Here is a 21,796-nt window from a genome sequence, read left to right on the forward strand (position 1 = left end):
ATAATAATAATAAAAAAAACAGCTATCCCTGGAGTGCCTATACCCAGCCCCTGGTTATTGTTTTCTCACATTGTTAGTAGTTCTCGTGTGTGACATTATATACTGTGCACGTAACTGAAAGGCAGAAATTCTGCATGCCGGACAAAAGTGTAGGTAATAAAAACCTGACCATACCTCTAGATCGCCCTGAAATTAATATGTCAAGAACACTGTGAGGCTGAGGGGACTGGTGAGGTCAGTGAAGCTGGATAGACTTGAAGTAAATTTTGTTCTATGAATCTAGGATACTATAAAAATGACTGGGTAAACTGTACTAAAAGATTTATCCAGTTTTAACAATGTTTAACCCTGGTGTCCTTAAGAGGTTTTTGGCCATTTAATAGTGCGGCAACAGCTGCGCTATTTAACCCCTTAAAATAAAACAAACACAATAGTAGTTGAGGGGTTAAAATCTCATAAGGTGCAGTATGCATTATTTTAATTAATTTTCTCTTTGTGTGTTCTATATAACACATGACACGATTGATTCACAATCACTAACTGATTTGCTTTATCAGTTTCTGCTGCTCTATAAAGATATTCACTCAAGCTTAGTCTTACTTGTATCCTTTAGTGCAGTGATTTTTAACCTTTTTTTTGCCGTGGCACACTTTTTTACATTAAAAAATCCTGTGGCACACCACCATCCCAAAATGTTAAAAAAATCACACATTGTAGCCTAATACAGCATATATATACACATACACAAACACACACATACTGTATGTATTGTGCTGTTATGCCATGCCTCCTACAAACTACCCCTGCACTGGGAGTAAAAAACAAGCAAAGTTTAAAAAATATGTCACACTGTTGTCAGTCTGCCGTGGCACACCTGAGGATCTCTCACGGCACACTAGTGTGCCACGGCACACTGGTTGAAAAACACTGCTTTAGTGAATAGCCTGCATAGAATGACATGGGAAATATTGCACAGTGTATAAAGTATATCCCATAGCGTAATCATTTCCATTCCAACCAATCTTTCCTTTACCTGATGTCATCATCATCAATTGCAAAAACAACCACAGCTCGTGCATTTGCTTCAACAAGTTGCTTGACGATCTTATCAAAGTCACTGGGTTTACTGTCCTGTGGAATTTTCAATGAATGAGCAATACAGAGACCCCCTGCCAGATAAAAAAAAGAGAAGAAAACTTGTGATATGAATAACAGGTCCAATAAAGCTAATTATGCCTAATATACATACATTTATACAGAGAGGGGTATTACAACAAACGTTCATGATTTCTAGTTTCAAGGAGAAAACGTAGAATTTGGTGAAAAAGTCGTTTTGTAGATAAATTAACTGGCTTATTAATAACTGTGACATATACATAAGATAAATATGGGATATATGTTAGGCTGTGTCTAGGTTTTACTAAAAGGATATAGAAAGTTATAATAACATTTGTCACAGCATTTTGTCATTGCACTATTGCTTTAAACACTTTACTATCAACTGTGTTTCCCCTTAATGTGTTCCAAATGTCTTGGTATATATATTGAATACTATTAAAAGTATAGGAAATGTATCATTTGTGTTTATTTTTGTATTTGGAATAGCTATTTTTGCTCTTTAGAGCCATCATCTGTTGTTCTCCCGAACATGCCCACAACAATGGGCTGAGCCTGTAAGTAAGGCAGACCTGTTAATGTTATCTATCACCTAGATTACGAGTTTTGCGCTAAACAGGGTGTGAAACTAACGTCAAAAATGTTGCGTTATTTCACTCTCTATAGCGCTGCCATTACGAGTTACTGAAAAGCCTCCTTGTGCGTGTGATATGGTGGCATTAAGCTCCATACCGCACAAAATCCAAGGGCTGCTTTGATGTGCTCGTGCACGCTTTCCCCCATAAACATCAATGTGGAGAGAGTGTTAGAAAACAACCTAACACCTGAAGTGCGGAATGAAAAATCTCTGTAATGCAACCCCATTGATGTCTATGGGGAAAAATAAGTTAAGTTTAAACCTAACACCCTAACATAAAGCCCTAGGGACCCATTTATCAAGCTCCGAATGGAGCTTGAAGGGCCGTGTTTCTGGCGAGCCTTCAGACTCGCCAGAAACACCAGTTATGAAGTAGTGGTTTAAAGACCGCTGCTCCATAACCTGTCCGCCTGCTCGGAGGAGGCGGACAGAGATCACGTGAAATCAGCTTGATCGAGTACGATCGGGTTGATTGACACCCCCTGCTAGTGGCCGATTGGCCGCAAAACTGCAGGGGGTGGCGTTGCACCAGCAGTTCACAAGAGCTGCTGGTGCAATGCTGAATGCGGAGAGCGTAATGCTGTCCGTATTCATCGATGTCAGTCGGACATGATCCGCATTCAGCATTGCACCAGCAGCTCTTGTGAACTGCTGGTGCAACACCACCCCCTGCAGTTTTGCGGCCAATCGGCCACTAGCAGGGGGTGTCAATCCTATTGGCTGATTTGAATTTGAAGAATCAAATCAGCCAATAGGATGAGAGCTTCTGAAATCCTATTGGCTGTTTAAAACAGCCAATAGGATGAGAGCTACTGAAAACCTATTGGCTTTTCAAATCAGCCAAATAGGATTTCAGTAGCTCTCACGACTCGTCCCTGGCCATTACACTGGAATGGCCATTTTTTCAGCATTAAAAGCCATACCGCAACACTTGTAATCTAGCCATTTGTGAGGTATTGAAATGCTTATTATGATTGTAGGGGGTTAAATGAGCACAACTATCTATTTCAGATTAATCAGTGCTATTCTTTTCTGTTTACTTTGCTTTTCTATAAAACATTTGTTACTCATATTTTATGTATAGGTGGAGACCATTTGGAACAATTTAGAGTACAATGTGCCTTTAACAGAGCTATCGATTTAACCCCAGTAAAAGGAGTTAAAGTCAGCTCTGGACTGAAGGTCACTAACTTTTAAGTTTGTTGTACTACTGCTGGCTTGCAGCAGTAGCACTATCTACTACCTTTAGTTTCAGCTGCTACTCAACTTCTCCTCTGCTGCACAGAATATATTTTTCCGTTAACAAACAAATAAAACAATTATAAATACAATTCAGTCAACTAAATCACCCCAGGTTATTCCTTGGTGAATGATTGGTCCAAAATGAATTTTTGGTCTGTGCATATCTAATTATAAGTGGTTACATTTTATGAATATGTGTATTTTCAGTACATCATAGCTATATACAATATAGCATGTATATGAAGTGAGAGAGCAGGTAAAAATAAACCTGGCTGGTTTGCTACTTTCACAGCTTCAAGAGAAGAGGAGGAGGCAGATACCATTTTAGGTTGATTTCAACAAAATGTTTTAAATTAGATCAGGTGCTATATTCTAATCAAGAGTGTCCAATTTTTATTTTTAACACACACATCAGAAATTTTTTTTCCACTTAAAGGATAAAATTAGAATCAAAATAAATTGAATAAAATGTGTAAAAACTTAATGAACGCAATCACGTTACACTCGGGTCAGCACGACTGAAACCCTTGCCTAAAGGGTAGCGCGTTAAAAAAGGGTTGCACTTAACACAACATAAATACATTGAAAATTATAGCTGCACTCATATAAACACTATCTGATAAAAATTATTAATTTAAGTATTAAAAAAGTATTATATTGTATATATACATGCCTAAATGCGTGTGTGTGTATGTATGTTTTTTAAAATTTGTCTTAGCTTGTGAATTTGGCATTACTTATAGAATCTAATGCTGAATATGGCCACTGGCAGCTGGATTTGGCTCTTTTTGGTCCTTGATTTACTAGCGTAAAAGTGCAATGTTTGTCACTAATACATCCAGGGCCGAAAAGAGCCAAATTCTGCTGCCTAATAATAGAATTCCCCAAAAAGTGCACATACTGTACCTACTTTTAAACACCAGCAGATAAAATCATTCTTAGCATCCTGTAGACATATACATATAGAGCACCATAATGACAGGAGTTAAAGGGACAGTCTATTTGAAAATTTCTATTGTTTAAAAATATAGATAATCCCTTTATTACCCATTCCCAAGTTTTGCATAACAAACACTGTTATATTGATACACTTTTTATGTTTGTGATAACCTTTAGCTATGCCTCTGCAGACTGCCTCCTTATCTCAGTTCTGTTGACAGACTTGCATTTTAGCCAATCAGTGCTGACTCATAACTAACTCCACAGGAGTGAGCACAATGTTATCTATATGGCACACATGAACTAACACTGTCTAGCTGTGAAAAACTTTAAACAAAAAATACCAAGAGAACAAAGCAAATTTGATGATAAAAGTAAATTGGAAAGTTGTTTAACCTCTTGAGTGCTAATGACGGCTCTGAGCCTTCACAAGTTGTCTCACTCGGGTGCTAATGACGACTTAGAGCCGTCGCTAGCACTCTCCCACCTTGAGGGAGATCTGGAGGCTTCTACCTGCTCCTACCCCGGCGATCGGGCCTGTATAGTGACAGGCATCGCCGGAGCTTCACGTTTTGCGTGGTGACGTCACGCACAATGACGTGATGACTTCACCGCTCAACTTTATTTAAAATGGACAATGCAAAGTAAAGGGAAAGGGGCATGCTGCTTAGAAGTCTGTATCTCAGGCATCTAAGCAGCTACAGACCCCCAAGACCATTGGAAGGGTAATCGCCTAACCTTTCCAACAGTATAAGTCTTGGGGATGTGTAAAAAAAAAAAAAAGTTAAAACATGTTTTATGTAAAAACATTTTTAAAAAATTCAGCTTAGCACCCAGGTGGGAAAGTGCTTAGCACTCAAAGGGTTAAATGCCCTATCATTAAAGTTTAATTTTGACTTGACTGTCCCTTTAAATAAAAAGTGTCACATGTCAAATCTGGACATTATACAATTTCACTTTTTATTCATAAAGTTTAACCTTCTTTCATCAGTATCTAACAGGTTCCATTTTTTAGCCAAGGTTTAATCAGGTTACTTGCTGGGGTATCTTAAAGGGACACTAAATCAAAATTAAAGTTTCATTATTCCGATAGAGCATGCCATTTTAAACAACTTTCCAATTTACTTCGATTAACAGAATGTGCACAGACGTTTTATATTTAAACTTTTTTAGTCACCAGCTCCTACTGAGCATGTGCAAGAATAGGTGTGTATGCATTTGTGAATGGCTGATGGCTGTCACATGGTACGTGTATGCATTTGTAATTGGCTGATGGCTGTCACATGGTACAGGGGGAGTGGAAAAAGACATAACTTTTAAAATTGTCAAAAAAAAAATCTACTACTCATTTGAAGTTCAGACTAAGTGCTATTGCATTGTCTTGTTATCTTGCATTTGTTGATTATGCAAATCTACTGTGTTGACTGGTCCTTTAATAGCACACCCTAGTAGACAGTCTCAAATAAGAGTATGGAAAGCTGTTTCATAAAAGCAAATAAATAGAAACTCACCCATGGTTTTACATTATTTGTTGCTGGGTTTTTTTTGTCAAGATTCCTTTTTTTGATGCCTCTTTAAAGAGACAATATTGTGTTTAGAAAGTTAAATGGATATGAAACTTAAATTCAGATAGAGCATATTATTTTAAACAACTTTCCAATTTACTTATATTATCTAATTTGCTTCGTTTTCTTAGTATCCTGAAGTTCAATCCGATTGGCTGATTGGATGAGCCAATAGAATTGACCTCACATTCTATTGGCTCATCCCATCAGCCAATCAGATTGAACTTCAATCCGATTGGCTGATTAAATCAGCCAATCAGATTTTTCCTACCTTAATTCCAATTGGCTGATAGAATCCGATCAGCCAATCAGAATTCGAGGGACGCCATCTTGGATGACGTCATTTAAAGGAACCTTCATTCGGACTTAGGACATTGTAAGAAGAGGATGGCTCCGCGTCGGCTGGATAGAAGATGTCTCCGCTCCGCTCCGGAAGGATGAAGATAGAAGATGCCGCCTGGATGAAGATGTCTGCCGGTCTGGATGTCCTCTTCTGCCCGGATAGGATGAAGACTTCTGCCACTCCGGATGTCCTCTTTTGGTCCATCGGTGCCCGGCTGGGTGAACACGGCTCAAGGTAGGGTGATCTTCAGGGGGGTAGTGTTAGTTTTTTTTTAAGGGGGGATCGGGTGGGTTTACAGTAGGGGTGTGTGGGTGGTGGGTTGTAATGTTGGGGGTGGGTATTGTATTTCTTTTTCCAGGTAAAAGAGCTGATTACTTTGGGGCAATGCCCCGCAAAAAGCCCTTTTAAGGGCTGGTAAAAGAGCTGATTACTTTGTAATTTAGGGTAGGGCATTTTATTATTTTGGGTTTTTTTTTTATTTTATTAGGGGGCTTAGATTAGGTGTAATTAGATTAAAATTCTTGTAATATTTTTTATTTTTTGTAATTTAGTGTTTTGTTGTTTCTGTATTATAGTTTAGTTTATTCAATTGTATTTTAGTTTAGATCATTGTAGGTAATTTATTTAATTAATTTATTGATAGTGTAGTGTTAGGTGTATTTGTAACTTAGGTTAGGATTTTTTTACAGGTAATTTTGTACTTATTTTAACTAGGTAGCTATTAAATAGTTATTAACTATTTAATAGCTATTGTACCTAGTTAAAATAAATACAAAGTTGCCTGTAAAATAAATATAAATCCTAAAATAGCTACAATGTAATTATTAAATTATGTTGTAGCTATATTAGGGTTTATTTTATAGGTAAGTATTTAGTTTTAAATAGGAATAATTTATTTAATTATAGAAAATTTATTTTGTTTTATTTAAATCATATTTAATTTAGGGGGTGTTAGGGTTAGGGTTAGACTTAGGTTTAGGGGTTAATAACTTTATTATAGTAGCGGCGAGGTTGGGGTCGGCAGATTAGGGGTTAATAATTGTAGGTAGGTGGCGTTGATGTTAGGGAGGGCAGATTAGGGGTTATTACAATTTATTATAGTGTTTGCGAGGCGAGTGTGCGGCAGTTTAGGGGTTAATACATTTATTATAATGGCGGAGATGTCCGGTCGGCAGATTAAGGGTTAATAATATAATGTAGGTGTCAGTGATAGCGGGGGTGGCAGATTAGGGGATAATAAGTGTAAGATTAGGGGTGTTTAGACTCGGGGGTCATGTTAGGGTGTTAAGTGTAGACATAACTTTTATTTCCCCATAGGAAACAATGGGGCTGGGTTAGGAGCTGGACGCTGCTTTTTTGCAGGTGTTAGACTTTTTTTCAGCCAGCTCAGCCCCATTGCTTCCTATGGGGAAATCATTCATGAGCACGTATTTCCAGCTTACCGCTACCGTAGGCAACGCTGGTATTGAGAGTTGAAGTGCAGCTAAATTTGGCTCCACGATCACTTTTCTGAGGCTAATGCAGCCATTCAGACAGCTCGTAATACCAGCGTTGGCTTAAGGGAGCATTGGAAAAAAAAGCCCTGCGGGTAGGGGCGGAGCCTGGCCGTGCCGGAACATGGCCGCACAAAGTTAGAGCTCCGTGCTACACAACATCCCTTCCCCAGTTAACAGCCGGATTTTTGACCCATAGAGAACCCTGCTACACGGCAGTGCCATAGTAGACACAGTGAGACACTTTGTTTGCAGAGATGGACTGAATCTCAACCCGCATCAGTGGTTTTTGTCACACCCACCCTCGGCTCAGCAATAGCAAGTGCCATCTTGCTGCCCCATGGTGCAGATAACGCAAGAACGATACTGCGTATGGGAGTGAAAAAAAGTACAGTAGGTGAAGCAGGTGAGACCTACCAAGGGGCGACACATGACAGGGCAGCACAAAAGCTGTAGATTAGCCTCCTCATAGACGCACAATCTGTGGTCATAAGAAAACAGGGAGACCTGACCAGCACAATAGGCCTACCTGGAGGTGCAGCCACGCAGTGAGTTTTTACACCAAGCGGCACTCTGGAGCTAACAGCCGATCACATAGTAACATGAAGTAGTCATGCTGAATAAGTGAACCGCCTTATGCCTGTCACACCACTCTGCACATTATCGCAATAGCTATTCAGATAGGGGCAGTTCAACCACAGATCTAGCAATAACGGATGTCATTTGAAAAACGGGCCCTTCTCACCAGTATGCTCCCTTGCTTAATTTATGGGCTGCAGAGATATAACGCTTTAAAAATCTGCCTTTTGCCTCAGAGCGGCATATGACCTTATATATACACCGGACTTGGGACAATCCTTCATTTAAAAACCAGAAGGAAATAAAAGACATAACAATGGCATCCAAAAAAGGCGCGAAGACGGATAAACACACTAAACAACCCTCTGCATTACCTATGTCTGTAAGCAACTTCTTCAGCCCCACTGAAACTTCGGCCTTAGAACTTAAAGAAACAGGGGGTCTCACCTTATCTCCACAAAACACAAAACAAACTACACCTATAGAATTTATGTCACAAATAAAAGCGGACATTGCTAACCTCCCCTCTAAGTCTGATTTTGACTCACTGAAAAGTTTAATAAAAACAGAGCTCACCACTGTCAGGAAGGAAATATCAGACATTGGGTACAGAGTAGAAGATGTAGAGGACAAACAAGAGACACTGATTAACATGACAGATGACCTCACGACTCAAGCTAACACCCAAGAGGCTAGAATCTCTGCTCTCCAGGATAAAATGGATGATATCGACAACAGGAACCGCAGGAATAATCTAAGGATCAGAGGGATCGCAGAGAAAATCACGTCAGCGGATCTAGAAAGCTATGTTCAAAACCTCTTCTGCCACCTTAAAAAAAAGCCCCGCGGGTCTCTACCGACAAAACTCGTAATCTAGGCAACAATTTCTACAACAAAGTATGTGCATAGAATAGACTGAATTTCCATAGGTGTTGTACAGCAAAAGCAAACACAAAAAACAAATATATAAAACATCATTGTTATAGTTTCATTAATGAAACATTTATGAGATTACACTTTGGGGGGTAGTTATCAACGTGTTTATTTTACCTGTCTTCGCCGGCCCAATACGCTCGCCTAAGCTCGCCTCAAATCGCCGCCGCGGACCTGCAAAAATTCGCCTAAGTTATCAAAAAAGCTGTCAAAAAGCCGCGCACCAAGTACGGGGCGATGAGCAGTGAACTGTGAGAGTTATCACTTATCCGATCTCGCTGCTCTTCGGCTTTTTTACAGCTTTCTTGCTAGCCTGTCACTATACACCCACACTAACTACACTGTTCTACCCCCTATACCGGCGCCCCCGGAGCCCCCCGCAACTAAATAAAGTTACTAACCCCTAAACCGCCGCTACTAGACCCCGCCGCAACTCTTATAAATGTATTAACCCCTAAATCGCCGCTCCTAGACCCCGCCGCAACTCTTATAAATGTATTAACCCCTAAACCGCCGCTCCCGGACACCGCTACCACCTACATTATACCTAGTAACCCCTATCCTGCCCCCCCTATACCGTCGCCCTCTATAATAAAGTTATCAACCCCTATCCTGCTGATCCCGCACCTCGCCGCAACTAAATAAATAGTTTAACCCCTAAACCGCTGCTCCCTGACCCCGCCGCAACCTATATTAAATTTAGTAACCCCTATCCTGCCCCCCCACACCGTCGCCACCTATAATAAATTTATTAACCCCTATCCTGCCCCCCACTACACCGCCGCCACTGTAATAAAATTATTAACCCCTAAACCTGAGTCTAACACTAACCCTAACACCCCCCTAACTTAAATATTAATTAAATAAATCTAAATAATATTTCTATTATTAACTAAATTAATCCTATTTAAAACTAAATACTTACCTTTAAAATAAACCCTAATATAGCTACAATATAAATAATAATTATATTGTAGCTATCTTAGGATTTATTTTTATTTTACAGGCACATTTCAATTTATTTTAACTAGGTACAATAGCTATTAAATAGTTATTAACTATTTAATACCTACCTAGCTAAAATAAAGAGAAATTAACCTGTAAAATAAAAACTAACCTAAGTTACAATTACACCTAACACTACACTATACTTAAATAAATTATTCCTATTTAAAACTAAATACTTACCTGTAAAATAAACCCTAAGGCCTAGATTTAGAGTTTGGCGGTAGCCGTGAAAACCAGCGTTAGAGGCTCCTAACGCTGGTTTTAGGCTACCGCCGGTATTTGGAGTCAGTCAAAAAAGGGTCTAACGCTCACTTTTCAGCCGCGACTTTTCCATACCACAGATCCCCTTACGTAAATTGCGTATCCTATCTTTTCAATGGGATCTTTCTAACTCCGGTATTTAGAGTCATGTCTGAAGTGAGCGTTAGAATTCTAACGACAAAACTCCAGCCGCAGAACAAAGTCAGTAGTTAAGAGCTTTCTGGGCTAACGCCGGTTTATACAGGGAGTGCAGAATTATTAGGCAAATGAGTATTTTGAACACATCCTCCTCTTTATGCATGTTGTCTTACTCCAAGCTGTATAGGCTCGAAAGCCTACTACCAATTAAGCATCTTAGGTGATGTGCATCTCTGTAATGAGAAGGGGTGTGGTCTAATGACATCAACACCCTATATCAGGTGTGCATAATTATTAGGCAACTTCCTTTCCTTTGGCAAAATGGGTCAAAAGAAGGACTTGACAGGCTCAGAAAAGTCAAAAATAGTGAGATATCTTGCAGAGGGATGCAGCACTCTTAAAATTGCAAAGCTTCTGAAGCGTGATCATCGAACAATCAAGCGTTTCATTCAAAATAGTCAACAGGGTCGCAAGAAGCGTGTGGAAAAACCAAGGCGCAAAATAACTGCCCATGAACTGAGAAAAATCAAGCGTGCAGCTGCCAAGATGCCACTTGCCACCAGTTTGGCCATATTTCAGAGCTGAAACATCACTGGAATGCCCAAAAGCACAAGGTGTGCAATACTCAGAGACATAACCAAGGTAAGAAAGGCTGAAAGACGACCACCACTGAACAAGACACACAAGCTGAAACGTCAAGACTGGGCCAAGAAATATCTCAAGACTGATTTTTCTAAGGTTTTATGGACTGATGAAATGAGAGTGAGTCTTGATGGGCCAGATGGATGGGCCCATGGCTGGATTGGTAAAGGGCAGAGAGCTCCAGTCTGACTCAGACGCCAGCAAGGTGGAGGTGGAGTACTGGTTTGGGCTGGTATCATCAAAGATGAGCTTGTGGGGCCTTTTTGGGTTGAGGATGGAGTCAAGCTCAACTCCCAGTCCTACTGCCAGTTTCTGGAAGACACCTTCTTCAAGCAGTGGTACAGGAAGAAGTCTGCATCCTTCAAGAAAAACATGATTTTCATGCAGGACAATGCTCCATCACACGCGTCCAAGTACTCCACAGCGTGGCTGGCAAGAAAGGGTATAAAAGAAGAAAATCTAATGACATGGCCTCCTTGTTCACCTGATCTGAACCCCATTGAGAACCTGTGGTCCATCATCAAATGTGAGATTTACAAGGAGGGAAAACAGTACACCTCTCTGAACAGTGTCTGGGAGGCTGTGGTTGCTGCTGCACGCAATGTTGATGGTGAACAGATCAAAACACTGACAGAATCCATGGATGGCAGGCTTTTGAGTGTCCTTGCAAAGAAAGGTGGCTATATTGGTCACTGATTTATTTTTGTTTTGTTTTTGAATGTCAGAAATGTATATTTGTGAATGTTGAGATGTTATATTGGTTTCACTGGTAAAAATAAATAATTGAAATGGGTATATATTTGTTTTTTGTTAAGTTGCCTAATAATTATGCACAGTAATAGTCACCTACACACACAGATATCCCCCTAAAATAGCTATAACTAAAAAAAAACTAAAAACTACTTCCAAAACTATTCAGCTTTGATATTAATGAGTTTTTTGGGTTCATTGAGAACATGGTTGTTGTTCAATAATAAAATTAATCCTCAAAAATACAACTTGCCTAATAATTCTGCACTCCCTGTAGCTCTTAACTACTGTGCTCTAAAGTACACTAACACCCATAAACTACCTATGTACCCCTAAACCGAGGCCCCCCCTCATCGCCGACACTCGATTCAATTTTTTTAACCCCTAATCTGCCGACCGCCACCTACGTTATACTTATGTACCCCTAATCTGCTGCCCCTAACACCTCCGACCCCTATATTATATTTATTAACCCCTAACCTGCCCCCCACAACGTCGCAGCCAGCTACCTACACTTATTAACCATTAATCTGCCGTCCGTACGCCGCCGCCAGCTACATTATAGCTATGTACCCCTAATCTGCTGCCCCAACACCTCCGACCCCTATATTATATTTATTAACCCCTAACCTGCCCCCCACAACGTCGCCGCCAGCTACCTACAATAATTAACACCTAATCTGCCGACCACAAAGAGCCGCCACCTACATTATAGCTATGTACCCCTAATCTGCTGCCCCTAACACCGCCGACCCCTATATTATATTTATTAACCCCTAATCTGCCCTCCCTAACATCGCCGACACCTAACTTCAATTATTAACCCCTAATCTGCCGACCGAATCTCGCCGCTATTCTAATAAATGTATTAACCCCTAAAGCTAAGTCTAACACTAACACCCCCCTAACTTAAATATAATTTTAATCTAACGAAAGTAATTAACTCTTATTAAATAAATTATTCCTATTTAAAGCTAAATACTTACCTGTAAAATAAATCCTAATATAGCTACAATATAAATTATAATTATATTATAGCTATTTTAGGATTAATATTTATTTTACAGGTAACTTTGTATTTATTTTAACCAGGTACAATAGCTATTAAATAGTTAAGAACTATTTAATAGCTAAAATAGTTAAAATAATTACAAAATTACCTGTAAAATAAATCCTAACCTAAGTTACAATTAAACCTAACACTACACTATCAATAAATAAATTAAATAAAATACCTACAATTACCTACAATTAAACCTAACACTACACTATCAATAAATTAATTAAATACAATACCTACAAATAACTACAATGAAATAAACTAACTAAAGTACAAAAAATAAAAAAGAACTAAGTTACAAAAAATAAAAAAATATTTACAAACATAAGAAAAATATTACAACAATTTTAAACTAATTACACCTACTCTAAGCCCCCTAATAAAATAACAAAGCCCCCAAAAATAAAAAAATGCCCTACCCTATTCTAAATTACTAAAGTTCAAAGCTCTTTTACCTTACCGGCCCTGAACATGGCTCTTTGCGGGGCATGCCCCAAGAAATTGAGCTATTTTTCCTGTAAAAAAACACATACAATACCCCCCCCAACATTACAACCCACCACCCACATACCCCTAATCTAACCCAAACCCCCCTTAAATAAACCTAACACTAAGCCCCTGAAGATCTTCCTACCTTATCTTCACCATACCAGGTATCACCGATCCGTCCTGGCTCCGATATCTTCATCTAAGCCCAAGCGGGGGCTAGACATCCATCATCCGACGGCTGAAGAAGTCCAGAAGAGGCTCCAAAGTCTTCATCCTATCCGGGAAGAAGAGTAGATCCGGACCAGCAACCATCTTCTTTCAAGCGGCATCTTCTATCTTCATCCGATGAGGACCGGCTCCATCTTGAAGACCTCCACCGCGGACCCATCTTCTTCCGACGACGACTTCCCGATGAATGACGGTTCCTTTAAGGGACGTCATCCAAGATGGCGTCCCTCGAATTCCGATTCGCTGATAGGATTCTATCAGCCAATCGGAATTAAGGTAGGAAAATTCTGATTGGCTGATGGAATCAGCCAATCAGAATCAAGTTCAATCAAGCGGTGTTAGGGGCAGCAGATTAGGGGTACATAGGGATAATGTAAGTAGCGGCGGTTTACGGAGTGGCAGATTAGGGGTTAAAAATAATATGCAGGGGTCAGCGATAGCGGGGGAGGCAGAATAGGGGTTAATAAGTGTAAGGTTAGGGGTGTTTAGACTCGGGGTACATGTTAGGGTGTTAGGTGCAGACGTAGGAAGTGTTTCCCCATAGACAACAATGGGGCTGCGTTAGGAGCTGAACACGGCTTTTTTGCAGGTGTTAGTTTTTTTTTCAGCTCAAACAGCCCCATTGTTTCCTATGGGGGAATCGTGCACGAGCACGTTTTTGAGGCTGGCCGCGTCCGTAAGCAACTCTGGTATTGAGAGTTGAAGTTGCGTTAAATATGCTCTACGCTCCTTTTTTGGAGCCTAACGCAGCCATTCTGTGGACTCTCAATACCAGAGTTATTTTAAAGGTGCGGCCAGAAAAAAGCCAGCGTTAGCTACGTGGGTCGTTACCGACAAAACTCTAAATCTAGCCGTAAGATAGCTACAATATAATTAATAATTACATTGTAGCTATCTTAGGATTTATATTTATTTTACAGGTAACTTTGTATTTATTTTAGCTAGTTAGAATAGTTATTAAATAGTTATTTAATAACTACCTAGCTAAAGGAAATACAAAATTACCTGTAAAATAAATCCTAACCTAAGTTACAATTAAACCTAACACTACACTATCATTAAATTAATTAAATAAATTACCTACAAATAACTACAATTAAATACAATTACATAAACTAACTAAAGTACAAAAAATAAAAAAAGCTAAGTTACAAAAAATAAAAAACAATTTTAAGCTACTTACACCTAATCTAAGCCCTCTAATAAAATAACAAACCCCCCCAAAATAAAAAAATGCCCTACTCTATTCTAAATTAAAAAAGTTCAAAGCTCTTTTACCTTACCAGCCCTTAAAAGGGCCATTTGTGGGGCATGCCCCAAAGAATTCAGCTCTTTTGCCTTTAAAAGAAAAATACAACCCCCCCAACATTAAAACCCACCACCCACATACCCCTAATCTAACCCAAACCCCCCTTAAAATAACCTAACACTAATCCCCTGAAGATCATCCTACCTTGAGTCGTCTTCACTCAGCCGAGCAGCGATGGAACCGAAGAGGAGACCCGGAGAGGCAGAAGTTATCCTCCAAGCGGCGCTAAAGAAATCTTCCATCCGATGAAGTGATCCTCCAAGCGGCGCTGAAGAAGTCTTCCATCCGGGCGATGTCATCTTCCAAGAGGCGCTGAAGAAGTCTTCTATCCGGGCGATGTCATCTTCCAAGCGGGGTCTTCAATCTTCATCCGCCGACGCGGAACATCCTTCTTTACTGACGGACTACCGACGAATGAAGGCTCCTTTAAGGGACGTCATCCAAGATGGCGTCCCTTCAATTCCAATAGGCTGATAGGATTCTATCAGCCAATCGGAATTAAGGTAGGAAAAATCTGATTGGCTGATTGAATCAGCCAATCAGATTCAAGTTCAATCCGATTGGCTGATCCAATCAGCCAATCAGATTGAGCTTGCATTCTATTTGCTGTTCCGATATTCGATTCCATCGCTGCTCGGCTTAGTGAAGACAACTCAAGGTAGGATGATCTTCAGGGGATTAGTGTTAGGTTATTTTAAGGGGGGTTTGGGTTAGATTAGGGGTATGTAGGTGGTGGGTTTTAATGTTGTGGGGGGTTGTATTTTTCTTTTACAGGCAAAAGAGCTGAATTCTTTGGGGCATGCCCCACAAATGGCCCTTTTAACGGCTGGTAAGGTAAAAGAGCTGAACTTTTTAATTTAGAATAGGGTAGGGCATTTGTTTTATTTTGGGGGGGGTTGTTATTTTATTAGGGGGCTTAGATTAGGTGTAAGTAGCTTAAAATTGTTGTAATATTGTTTAAATGTTTGTAACCTATTTTTTTTATTTTTTGTAACTTAGCTTTTTTTTTTGTACTTTAGTTAGTTTATGTAATTGTATTTAATTGTAGTTATTTGTAGTTAATTTATTTAATTTATTTAATGATAGTGTAGTGTTAGGTTTAATTGTAACTTAGGTTAGGATTTATTTTACAGGTAATTTTGTATTTCTTTTAGCTAGGTAGTTATTAAATAGTTAATAACTATTTAATAACTATTCTAACTAGCTAAAATAAATACAAAGTTACTTGGAACAGCCAATAGAATGCGAGTTCAAGGGGGTTAGTTTTTTTAAGGGGGGTTTGGGTGGGTTAGAGTGGTCGGTTATTAACTATTTAATAGCTATTGTACCAAGTTAAAATAAATACAAAGTTGCCTGTAAAATAAATATAATTCCTAAGATAGCTACAATGTAATTATTAATTATATTGTAGCTATCTTAGGGTTTATTTTACAGGTAAGTATTTAGTTTTAAATAGGAATAATTTATTAAAGTATAGTGTAGTGTTAGGTGTAATTGTAACTTAGGTTAGTTTTTATTTTACAGGTAAATTTCTCTTTATTTTAGCTAGGTAAGCTATTAAATAGTTAATAACTATTTAATAGCTATTGTACCTAGTTAAAATAAATTGAAAGATGCCTGTAAAATAAAATAAATCCTAAGATAGCTACAATATAATTATTATTTATATTTTAGATATATTAGGGTTTATTTTAAAGGTAAGTATTTAGTTTTAAATAGGATTAATTTAGTTAATAATAGAAATATTATTTAGATTTATTTAATTAATATTTAAGTTAGGGGGGGTGTTAGGGTTAGTGTTAGACTTAGGTTTAGGGGTAATAAATTTATTACAGTGGCGGCGGTGTAGTGGGGGGCAGGATAGGGGTTAATAAATGTATTATAGGTGGCGACGGTGTGGGGGGGCAGATTAGGGGTTAATAAATTTAATATAGGTTGCGGCAGGGTCCAGGAGTGGTGGTTTAGGGGTTAATACATATATTATAGTTGCAGTGGGCTCCGGGAGCGGCGGTTTAGGGGTTAATACATATATTATAGTTGCAGTGGGCTCCGGGAGCGGCGGTTTAGGGGTTAATACATATATTATAGTTGCGGTGGGCTCCGGGAGCGGCGGTTTAGGGGTTAATATGTATAGAGTAGCTTGCGGTGGGCTCCGGGAGCGGCGGTTTAGGGGGTAATAACTTTATTTAGTTGCGGCGGTGTAGGGGGGACAGATTAGTGGTATTTAGACTCGGGGTACATGTTAGGGTGTTAGGTGCAGACATCTCCCATAGGAATCAATGGGATGTCTGGCAGCAGCGAACTTGTACTTTCGCTATGGTCAGACTCCCATTGATTCCTATGGGATCCGCCGCCTCCAGGGTGGCGGTTTGAAAACCAGGTACGCTGGGCCGGAAAAGTGCCGAGCGTACCTGCTAGTTTTTTGATAACTAGCAAAAGTAGTCAGATTGTGCCGCACTTGTGTGCGGAACATCTGGAGTGACATAAGAATCGATCTGTGTCGGACTGAGTCCGGCGGATCGAAGTTTACGTCACAAAATTCTACTTTTGCCAGTCTCTAGCCTTTGATAACTAAGGCGAATCAGCCTCGCCACAAATACGCTGCGGAATTCCAGCGTATTTGAGGTTGACGGCTTGATAACTAGGCCCCATAGAGTCTAATTTCCCTTTAATGATATATATGAAATTGCTTTTTGCTCACACAAGCTGCAGCATTACAGTAATTTAACAGACCTAAAGAGACACATTTCTGGTCTCCAAATCTCCATCTTTCATCAATAATATTGTTTTCTTTTTCAGCATGCACTTTCACTTAAAGCAATCTTTAAGTATTTGTCCTTGTTGTTTCTAAAATAGAGTATATTAAACGGTATTACTTTTTTTTGTTTTTGAAAAAATAAATGTTCTTGTCTTGAATAAAACTATTTTTTGTATATATGTTGGTTGAGTCATTCTACTGCACTGCAGGAGTTGTCTTTAACAGCCAGTGAGCAATCTGTCCTCTTAGAGATAACGTTCGGGAACATCACATTTCCTGTAAATTCTAACATCAATGTGATCTATTTGAATTTAAATAATTCATGGTAAGGAATTTGAACATTTGTAACTGCTGTTCTTTCATATGAAAGTTCTTTTTAATACATAGATTTATAGTAATTTGCCACATATCTAAAATCTAGGTCACACACTTTGCTTTGTGACCTTTCTAGGGAACATGGGACAATGTTCAACAAAAGCAAAAGCTATTTAACAGCCCTTTAATGCCCATGACTTACAAAGTGAATCTGAGGACATCCATACACCACCATCCAAAAATGCCCTAACTCTGCCCTGAAGTGGCCAGCCACACCATGTGCTGCTTAACCACATTCCCTGGCCACTCCCTCAATGTCAAGCCACACCCACAGTTTACTAATCACATCCTCAGACCACCCTGTATTCAACCACTGGACCTATTTTGACAAATTAGAATGTTGCACTGTATATAATAAACACTAACCATTTGACCCTTAAAGGGACAGTCTACTTCAGAATTTTTATTGTATAAAAAGATAGATAATCCCTTTATTACACATTTTCCGGTTTTGCATAACAAACACGGTTATTTTAATATACTTTTTACCTCTGTGATTACCTATTTTAGCCAATCAGTGCTGACTCATAAATACCTCCATGAGAGTGAACACAATGTTATCTATATGGCACACATGAACTAGCGTTGTCTAGCTGTGAAAACTGTCAAAATGCACTGAGATAAGAGACAGCCTTCAAGGACTTAGAAATTAGTATATGAGCCTACCTAGGTTTAGCTTTCAACAAAGAACACCAAGAGAATAAAGCAAATTTGATGATAAAAGATAATTGGAAAGTTATTTAAAATTGCATCCCCATCTGAATGTTAATAGATTAATTTTGATTAGACTGTCCCTTTAAACACTGAAGTTACCTCTCAAAACACAAACGCGGAGAAAGAGGGGTAAACAAAGGGGTAAATAAATCATATTGCTCTTTGATAGGATTATTATTATCATTAACATAATCTATTTGCAAAGTACTACCAAATTATGTAGATCTAGGTATTTTAGTAGAGGTTCATACTAAACAAAAAACAGGCTAAATAAAACAAATACAAGAGGAGAACGGGATCCATAAAGCTTACAATCTACTGGATGTGAAGGGTCAACACTGTGATATCCAATCCAATCTGCAAGCATCAGCGTAAGAGTGCTCTTCAGTGTATATATACATAGGTTCTGGCTCCAGTGACGTAATTTTCTTACGTTGACAGGCAGGTGGATTAACCAATAGCAAGTGCACAAATACATCACTGGAGCAAGAATCTGCATCTACTCCAAAGAGAGGGGATATCCAACCCCTAAATAAATGCTGCAAGATACATAACAGGTTATGCCCCAGAGCACTATGCCCTGAGCTGTATATGGAATATATCTACTCTATTAAACCAAAGTAATTTGTATATCCTCAGAGAATAATAAACATGTTGGAGACAAGCATAATTTAATGCCCATCCAATGTCACATTTGGATTCTATGCCCTTTGTGCTGGCTGCCCTACTCCCAGTGTATTCCTGACTATGCCCATTATGTTCCCAAACTAATCATTCGCAGCTACATTAATTCACTAGCTGGATTTGCTCAGTTGCTTCTCCCTTCCAGCCTAATTGGATTATTAATTAAGTGAAATAGAGACAAATTATTTTTTCCACTTATTTGGCTGAAAAGATCCTCTTGATGAGGCAGTTTCAGTGGGGTTGTATTACATCTTGGGAGAGCAACGAGTGTCTATCTACTTTTAATTAAAATAACTTGTGTCTTCAGGAATTTATCACAGTAATGTGTTATTTTCAATCCTTATTCTCTCTATGCCTTGTTATCCCATGTTCCTAACGGAGGGGGGAACTGAGAGGTTTAATCAAATGTTTGCAGGCAAAGTACAACCACTAAAAAGAAGAACTAAATATTCTATTGTCTTACTGTCTAAGAGATCAATGGCTGCAAAACAGATAAAAAACTAATAGGCTAAACTAGCAGAAAATGTTAGCAATGTAACTGTCATTACTCAGCAAGATGTAAGGGAGAAATGTATATCTTAACACCAAGAAAGTCTATGAAGTTTTTTTAGATATAGTTGCTCTAAGCGGGTGAGACTGCGTTCATCATTCTAGCTGGTTACCCCTGTGGATCATATAGAGAAACAAAAATGAATTCTTGCCTACCAGAGATACTGATACACACAATTTCAGGAGTGAGTTTTTGTTGCTGTTTTGGCTAGTACATGTATGAGATGTGCCCATCCTGAGATGTCTCCCTAGCACACTAAGAGGTGGAATGAGAAGAGGAGATAAGTGAAAATGAGGAGAAATATGAAATGTGTGATGAGGAAAGGAAGCAGATGAGAATGTGAAAAGATGATAAGCACAAATTTGAGAAAAAAAGTAGGAAGAGATAAAATAGGAAGAATGGAAAGAGTTAGCTCTTTTGCAACCAGGTATATTTTGCACAACAAAGACCAGAGTTGTACTTATTATAGCCTTCCTGATTGGTTCAAGGTGATGTGGGGGGCGGCATATATCAAGGCAGGGAGTTGACTGTCTCCCTGCACATGCGCTTTGAGAAAAATCCTTACCTTCTAGAGCCTGGTTTCTGTGGTCTATGTATGTACCCCTGGGGGAACTTGGGACATTGGAAGGGGGTACACCAGGAATTGGCCTTCATTGTTGTTTTTCCTGATGTAGTTATCGTAAAACATGAAATATCAAAGAAAGCTGTGTTTCTAATTTCTTCCCTCGAGCTCTACTAACAGAGAAGAATGAGAGTATTTCCCTGCCCAGGTGAAACCACTACTCAATCACTGATTCACCTCGAATTGCTAAAACCTTAGATTCTTGCTTGGTGGTGACATATGAGGTCTGGAGTTGTGCTTCACTGATTTGAACAGAGAAAGTGTATTACTGTGACCAAGTGTCACAGAGACAAGTGCCAAATAAATGTGCCACTTTGAAATAGGCAAAGTGCATCATACTGAAGTATGCCACAGTAAAACAAGACAGATACACTGTGTATGAAATAGTTATAATAAAATAGTTAAAATAAAAATATGGTACCATAAATATTAATTCCCTCTTCATGCAGAAGAGTTTATTTTCCTCTTTTTTAATGCAACTGCAAATAATAATTTATATCAGTGGAATATATATCTGCATTTTATGTGTTTATTATTCTCTGTTGTTGTACTGCCAAATATTAAATCCTAGAAAACATAAAACAAAGTCTGATTTCTATATATTTAATTCATTAACATATCTGATATAAGCTTGTGAAATCAAGTGAAACACATGATTTCCATTTGTAAAAGATCAATAATATTTGTGCTTACAGCTGGGGTATATAGGAAACAACTGTATGCCTACAGTGGTACTTGCTACAGAAATGTTGAGACACACTGTTCTAGAGACTGTGTGACCATGAATATGACAATGGTCTTTAAAGTTCAGAGCTGTGTGATGCATATAAATATCCAGATGTGATGGGAAAGGAAAATAAAACACAAAACTGAAATGGTGAAATTTACTTTTGCACAGAGGAATTTCTGCTAATACATATGTCAGGGCTCGACAAACACAGGAGTCAGGAGCCACTGGCACCTAGAATTTTACCCCTGACTCCTAACAAACTAACTAACTAACTAACCAAATATCTATATACAAATACCACTGTCTGGCTCCTAAAATTTTGTCTGACTTAAATATTCTTACTGGCTACTAAATTTGAAACAGATTTGTCGACCCCTGATTTATGTAGTGCAAGAACATGTCTACTCATAAAACCCACATTTTTTCCTTGATGATTCAGATATAGAATACACTTTTAGATAGAAGTTTCTAATTTACTTCTATTATCAAATGTTCTTGTTATTCTTAGTTGAAAAGCAGGGTTGTAAGCTAAGGGGGTGTGCACGTGTCTGCAGCACTATATGGCAGCAGTTTTGCAACAATGTTGTATATTAGAAAGAGCACTAGATGGCAGCACTAATTCCCGTCATGT

At 38.8% G+C, this 21,796-nt stretch overlaps 1 protein-coding gene across 1 annotated transcript in view; it reads right to left on the reverse strand.

Annotated features, from left to right (window-relative positions):
* GRM7 (glutamate metabotropic receptor 7) overlaps positions 1-21,796 on the reverse strand; it is a 759,363-nt gene that overhangs the window by 416,522 nt on the left and 321,045 nt on the right. Inside the window, exon 3 of the mRNA XM_053689364.1 lies at positions 1,034-1,169. Coding sequence (XP_053545339.1) covers positions 1,034-1,169 — 136 coding nt within the window. The remainder of the gene's footprint in view (positions 1-1,033; positions 1,170-21,796) is intronic.

Source organism: Bombina bombina, chromosome 7 (genome assembly GCF_027579735.1).
Source record: "Bombina bombina isolate aBomBom1 chromosome 7, aBomBom1.pri, whole genome shotgun sequence".
NCBI classification, from domain to species: domain Eukaryota; kingdom Metazoa; phylum Chordata; class Amphibia; order Anura; family Bombinatoridae; genus Bombina; species Bombina bombina.